Below are 7,498 nucleotides of genomic sequence, written 5' to 3' on the forward strand. Positions count from 1 at the left end.
AGTCGATGCCACAATAATATAAGCGCGCACAGTTTTAATAAGCGACGACATCTTCTCTGCACTTTTTTCGATATTACTTAAACACGGACCACAATATACGACTGCTGTTGCGGGGGAAAGTGAACGAAAAGGCGAAAGACTGTGTCTTCATCAGCTTTTCCCCTATCCTATTTTTTGCGTTTTTAAAAATTTTCTCTAAACTGTATCTTTGAAAAATTTTCCCACGCATGTAGCTGCATAATCTAATCCCTCAGAGAAACGCTTTCAGAAACTGAATGTTATCGATACAGAGAGTTATCTCCTATCCTAAGCGATCGTTAATGATACATCGTTTGTATATATCATTTTGAAGAAGATAAGCAGTTGTAGACCTTTTATGCCTGCACATCACCTTCCCCACTACTTTTTCTATTCTCTACAGGAAAGACATGTGGAACTGAGACTGCTCAATCATTCGAGCTTCGTTGCTTCTATTCGTTGCATAGCTAGTTCTTGTGTGAGTTCTTGTGTTATTTACAAGTTCCTGCAAGAATAATGGCCGCCGCTAACGTGAACGCTGATTTTAAGAAGACGTCGAACAGCCTTTCTACAGAAGTAAGAAATGAACGTAACATGCTTCTATGCACGACTTACGCTCTTAACAATTTGGACACTAAGAGGGTGCAAGTTGGGTTGCGCACCATGTACGACGAGGGAACATTCGAGCCAGCAATCAAGATGATGGGAAACACGGCTTCAGGAATTTTCCTTGATTTAAATACGTGGGAGAAATTTAAAGATATTATACCCTCTGCAAATTCTTACTTACGTGGGGAAAATAAGGGTACACTAGCTCCTATCTTCATTAACGATATCACCATTAGCTCTGCATACGGTGCACGGGCTATAATGGTGAGCCAGCGAGGAAAAATGGAGGGCGAAAGCGGGCCGGCGAAGAAGACATCGGAGGGCTCTACACATTTGAAGCAACCACCGTTAAAGAAGCGTAAACTATACACGAAAAATATTGTAATGCAGGAGACTCCTTTAGATGGCCTGGAAACTATCGTAAAATATATCGACGTTAAATGCGAGCACTTACAATCGGTTGCAGCTCTTGTAAATAATTGTAAGTGTATTTTAATATCCGAGATAGAGCTTAATCTCCCGAAGAAAGACATAAACAAAGATTTCGTGAAACAGACGCTCATTGCTAAATATCGAGAAATCGAAGAAAACATACGACGCCAAATAAAAAATTTACCATTTTTAGACTCGTATTTTAATATTGCATTCTATAAATTAATCTCCATTCATTTAAATGAAATTATACGCGAAATTGTAACGAATGCAGAGTGCTACGAATGCTTGCGAAGCTACGAATGTAACTTCAAAAATAAAATGTGAATTTATTCTATAAAAATTTTGTATATTCCTTTCTCTCCACCTCTTCTATCTTCCCTGTGATCTCCAGTTTGCGGTAACAAAGCTCGTTGTAAACTTCTCGAGTTCGAAAGCGAGGGGACACACACAGGTAAAAATATCCGGGTAGACATAGACCGGGAGGTCTATCCAACCATCCAAGATTCCAACAATCCAAGATTGTTGGAAGACGATCGTCTTTCAACAATCAATGAGTAGTTTTTGACTTCGAAATTAGCCCTATCTGCTTGAACATGTTCGCACACGCTCGCGCGAATTAAGAGCAGGGGCCTCAGAGACTCGAGTCCGTAGGGTCTAGAATTTTCGAAATTTTCCACGCGTGACGTCAATACTCTCTACGTATGTATGTATACGTATGACTACGTATGTATACAATATAGCTAATTTTCATCAGAGTATAGTAGTAGCGTAGTACATAAGGCACTTGACTCAAGAGCCAGAGGACCCAGGTTCGAATCCGAGCAGAGGACCCACAGAGTTTTTCCAAAACTTGTGACGTCGATACTTTCCGTATGTAGGCAATAATATTATAACTAGTTTCCATCAGAGTTATAGCAGTAGGCGTAGTGGTAAGATTGCATGACTCCACAAGGGCCAGAGGATCCAGGTTCGAATCCGAGCAAGATCACAGAGTTATCCCAAAACTTGTTGTGACGTCAATACTTTCCATATGTACACAATATAGCTAGTTTTCATCAGAGTATAGTAGTAGCGTAGTGCATAAGACATTTGACTCAAGAGCCAGAGGTCCCAGGTTCGAATCCAGCAGAGCCCTATAGGGTTTTCCAAAAATACAATATGTATATTAACCAGTCGACCAAGAGCCAGAATTGCTAACTCTCTAATATGAATAATATCCGCCACTTACTAAAGGGTTTTTCAACAAGGGCGATCGACGTTGCAATAAAACAAGCTGGAATAAAACAAGCTGTGTGTGATGTATTAAAGAAATTCTTTTTTTATTTGAAAGGCTCATGTATGCCATTATGTGTGGAATATAACATCGTTCAAATGTCCGCCGCGGCTTCTCACGGTGGCACGGATCCGAGTGGTCCAATTTTTAATGATTCTGTCGCATAGATCCGGCTGAATTTGAGCGATGGCCTGGGTTATGTTGACTTTAAGAGCATCGGTCGATTGCGGCTTATTGGCATAGACCTGCGACTTCAGAAAACCCCACAAGAAAAAGTCTAGCGGGGTCAAATCGCACGGATCTTGGTGGCCAATTCACGTCACCTCTGCGAGAGATAACCATACCCTCAAATCGTTCATGCAGAATGTCCATCGTGGCGTCCGCTATGTGGCACGTAGCGCCGTTCTGCTGGAACCACATGTCGTCCACGTCCATATCGTTCAATTTGGGCCAAAAGAAATTGGTTATCATCGTTCTGTAGCGCTCGTCATTGACGGTGATGGCCTCACCAACGTCGTTTTCGAAAAAGTACGGACCAATGACGCCGCCGGCCCAAAATCCGCAACAAACAGTAACTTTTTGTGGATGTATTGCTACCTGTTGAACCTCGTGTGGGTTGGCGTCATGCCATATATGGCAATTATGCTTATTAACATAGCCATTCATCCAAAAATGCGCCTCGTCACTAAAGATGATTTTTCGGCCAAAATTGGGGTCCTCTTCCAAATGCTCCGAAGCCAAGTCAGCGAATAAACGGCGTTGTCTATGGTTATTAACTTTGAGCTCCTGGTCCAGTTGGATCTTGTACGGGTGCAGGCCCAAGTCCTGACAGAAAATTCGCCAAGTTAAAGTCTGCGAAAGGCCGAGTTCTTGTGCACGGCGAGGAATTGACTGCCTCGGGTTCTCCTGCACACTTTCACTTACAGCGGCGTGATGTTCTCGGCCGATCTGGCGTTTCTTTGACGTACGGGTGTTGGCTGATCGTTTACCGAACCGGTCGTCTCGAATTTGGCTACCAAACATTGGAGAGTCGACTTTGAAGGGCCATCGCGTCTGCCGTAAAATGGGCGCAACGCGCGCAACGTTTGCATTAACGAACACTCATTTTGATAATAAAGTTTTATCATTTGGATATGCTGCTCAATCGTGTAACTTGTCATGGTGATTTGGCATCAGTGACTGAATAATAAACAACAAGTTAGACAGACGCCGCCAAAACAACATGGCCGCCACAGGCTGCCAACATCGACCCGCACCAATTGAAAAACCCTGTAGTTCCGACCATAATTTGCATATGTCCAAAATCGATCAGGTTTTGCCATGTGAGGAGCTATGGGCCGTCAAAATATTCTCCCTCCACTCGACCCGCTGGCGCCGGTGGGCGTGGTTTAGTGGCGTCAGCAGGTCGAATGGAGGGGGAATGTCTTGACGGCCCATACCTTCCCACATACTACTTGTATGTGTTGTTAAATAAATTACTTTTTACTTTTTGATAAGATCTAATTCTATCACCAAAATCTCGCATCATAAGAATAGTATAAATTCTTTCCTTATCAGTTAAACGCATTATCCAAAGTGAAAACTATTATACTAAACGAAGAATGAATAAAATATTAGTGTAGGATAGATTATATCCACGGGTTAATATTTTTGGTTTTGTTTTTTAGACAAAGTTAACTTCGCACCAATCTTCTTTAGCAAATTTGCTGAAGCTGCGCCAGCTCTGTGTGCGTAGCGTGCATGGGCCCGAGTGCTCTGCGTGTGAGTAATGGGGATAAAACACTACCTAGCGCGGACGCTCAGTCGCTACGCTGCATACTAATACGCAAGTACTACGGCAGTGACGAACCGTGGATCTGCTGTGACACACATACACACACACACACACACACACAAGAGGTGTAAATCCGACCGTGGAGTTGTACAACCTCCACGTGGTACACCTTGGGTAATGCTAATGCTGGTAGTCTTTTAACTTTCAAATCCCATAACTGGAAATGTTCTTATGGAGAGAAAATTTATAACTAGTGTTTCGGAAACATCTCAACGTCAGCTATAAGAATATGTAACAAAAAATAACGGGTCCCATTTAAGATTTTTATATCGACCTTGATAACGTTTCTCAAGGTCATTCCATGGTCAAACAATTATCAACGTCTGATTGCTTTCTTTAAGTCCTATCTGTCGCCCCAACTGTCGCGCGGTGTCAAAACGACAAGACGCCATCGCGACAATCAGCGCGAAACGCGTTATCGCTCAGTCCCTACGCACACAGCTTGCCATGGAGTGTCTATAGGCCGTGCTGGGCGTGGAAAACGCCTAACTTTGCGCTGTTATAATTAAAAAATATTATGATTTTCACATTATGGTACAGGACATTTTGTTCCTCTCACTTAGTTCTATGTCTTTACAGAGCTCGCGTCCCAAAGTTCTGAGACACCCTGTATAGGGTGTTCCGTAAGTCGAGGTCGCTCGAGAGATGAATGGGGAACCACAAACAAGAAATAAAGTTGATACAAACATAGGTCCAAAAATGCGTTGTTTTCGAGTTATCGCCATTTTTATGTTAAAATTTGAACTTGCTTTGCTTTCGAATTTTTTTGGTTTTGGAATTTCAATGGTTTTTATGAGTTTCAAAACACAACTAAAGTCAAATAAAAGTTGGGGGCTACTTTAGCACTATCCAGGATGCACCACGTGGAAGTATAGCCCTCTTAGCATCCCTTGACAGAGATCAGGACCTCACAGTTCGTCACTCCTGTGGTATTTAGTGACTCCAAACCCTTCTCTATCGTGTGTGTGTGGTGTGGTGGGTGTGGTGTGATGGTGTGTGTGTGTGGTGTGTGTGTGGTGTGGTGTGTGTGTGTGTGGTGTGTGTGGTGGTGGTGTGTGTGTGTGTGTTGTGTGTGTGTGTGTGTGTGTGTGTGTGTGTGTGTGTGTGTGTGTGTGTGTGTGTGTGTGTGTGTGTGTGAATGAACGTAAAAATTATATGAGGTGTTCGAAACATTAGAGAAAATCCGGAAGTGCTATAAAGAGTTCGGGACTCCTTAGAAAGAAGGCTTAGAGCCTGCATTCATGCAGAAGGAGGAGGATTTTGAACAACTCATATAATTTTTACGTTCACTCACACACACACACACACACAAATACACACGACAGAGAGAGTTTGGAGTCACTAAATACCACAGGAGTGACGAACTGTGGGGTCCTGATCTCTGCCAAGGGATGCTAAGCGGGCTGTACCTCCACGCGGTGCATCCTGGGTAGTGCTAAAGCAGCCCGAAAATTTTATTTGACTTTAGTTGTGTTTTGAAACTCATAAAAACCATCGAAACTCCAAAACCAAAAAAATTCGAAAGCAAAGCAATTTCAAATTTTAACATAAAAATGGTAATAACTCGAAAACAACGCATTTTTGGACCTATGTTTGTATCAACTTTCTTTCTTGTTTGTGGTTCCCCACTCATCTCTCGAGCGATTGACCTCGACTTACGGAACACCCTGTATATTAGGTTGGGGAAAGAGAAATCAATTATTTTTTCGTTTATTTCAAGGCTTTATTTAACATAGTTAGGATTGTTCGATTTTGCTCAAATAAGCACCGTTTTGTTCTACAATTTGTCGCCATTTTAAAGGTAATTTCATGATCCCTTTTTCATAGAAGCCCTGGTCCTTATTTGCAAAAATCGACTAAATGATTTTCACAGTCCTCTCTTGAAGTCAATTTCTTACCATCAAGGAAGTTTTGCAATGACAAAAACAGATAGTAATCACTTGGTGCCAGGTCCGGACTATAAAGTGAATGCATCAAAACTTCCCAACCAAGCTCTCGGAGTTTCTGATGAGTCATTATAGACGTATGTAGCCTGGCATTGTCCTGATGAAAAACAATTCCTCTCCTATTGACCAATTCTGGCCGCTTCTGGTCGATCGCTAGCTTCAAACGGTCCAATTGTTGACAATAGAGGTCCGAATTTAGTGTTTGGCCATATGAAAGCAGCTCATAGTGGGTGATTCCTTTATAGTCCAACCAAACACTCAGCAAAACCTTCCTGGCCGTTAATCTTGGTTTGGTCACCGTTTGAGCCGTTTCACTACGCTTTGACCACGATCGTTTTCGCACAATATTGTCGTATGTAATCCATTTCTCATCCCCAGTCACCATCCGTTTCAGAAATGGCTCGATTTCGTTCCGTTTGGTCAAGACTTCGCAGATTGAAATTCGGTCCATCATGTTTTTTTGCATCAATTCGTGTGGTACCCAAACATCTAGCTTTTTTTTGAATCCAGCTTTATGCAAATGGTTTAAAACTGTTTTGTGTTCGATCTTCAGCTCCTGGGCGATACTGCGACTGCTAACATGCCGGTATACTTCGATCATTTCCATAATTTTATTGACATTTCCGACGACGCGTCGTCGGAACGGACCTACCTGTACGAGATACATCTTTAACATCAAAATTACCGGAACGGAATCGACGAAACCAAAATTGCGCCTGATTGGCTATGACAGTATCGGGATCATAAACACCATTCACAATTTCAGCCGCCTGGCTTGCATTTTCGCCTTTATCAAAGCAAAATTGTAAAATATACCGAATTTCTTCTTTGTTGACGTATATTTTTTACGTGATATAACTCACAACTAAATCGACAGATCACAAAACCGTTAAAGAATTTTTTTTAGTACAGAATGTCACTTTCCCAACGAATATAAATATTAACCTATCCGATTAATACATCACGTGATACATACCACTGAAGCCATCTAGCAGAAAAATAATGGATTTCTTTTTCCCCAACCTAATATACAGGGTTTGTCAAAAGTGTGGAAACGCTTAAATAATTTTTGTAAAAATGAAAATATTAAAAAACGGTAAGACACGTATTTTGTTTTTTCAAAAAAAGCTACGCTATGACATAGATACCGATCATTCCCCACCCCCTGGTACGCGGGGGTAAAAGGGGGGTTGAAAATTTCAAATTGGACTAAGGGTCAAGTGGGGGCTCATTTGAAAGGTCTTTTCATAACAAACACATCCTTAAAATTTTAAGTCGCTGCGATCCCCCCCCCCATTAAAAATGTCGGCCGTTCAAATTTCGAAATTTCATGCACTTAGTGTTATCCAGAATCAACCGGCTACTTAAAATCAGTTGTTCTCA

General features: G+C 41.9%; 1 protein-coding gene across 1 annotated transcript; it reads right to left on the reverse strand.

Moving 5' to 3' along the window:
- Window positions 1-5,563: 5,563 nt before the first annotated feature.
- On the reverse strand, window positions 5,564-6,716 carry LOC112590596 (histone-lysine N-methyltransferase SETMAR-like). The gene is made up of 2 exons (XM_025307610.1): window positions 6,158-6,716; window positions 5,564-5,604 (listed from the first exon to the last, which is right to left on the reverse strand). The coding sequence occupies exons 1-2, from the start codon at window positions 6,714-6,716 to the stop codon at window positions 5,564-5,566; spliced, it is 600 nt and encodes a 199-aa protein (XP_025163395.1).
- Window positions 6,717-7,498: the final 782 nt, after the last annotated feature.

The sequence above is a fragment of the Harpegnathos saltator genome, unplaced genomic scaffold (assembly GCF_003227715.2).
Source record: "Harpegnathos saltator strain DR-91 unplaced genomic scaffold, Hsal_v8.6 scaffold92, whole genome shotgun sequence".
Lineage (NCBI taxonomy): Eukaryota > Metazoa > Arthropoda > Insecta > Hymenoptera > Formicidae > Harpegnathos > Harpegnathos saltator.

Coding starts and splice junctions, on each gene's coding strand:
- LOC112590596 (XM_025307610.1), bottom strand. CDS start 6,716: ATGATCGAAGTATACCGGCATGTTAGCAGTCGCAGTATCGCCCAGGAG. Junction 5,605..6,157: donor TCAGAAACTCCGAGAGCTTG/GTTGGGAAGTTT, acceptor GGGCTGCTTTAG/CACTACCCAGGATGCACCGC.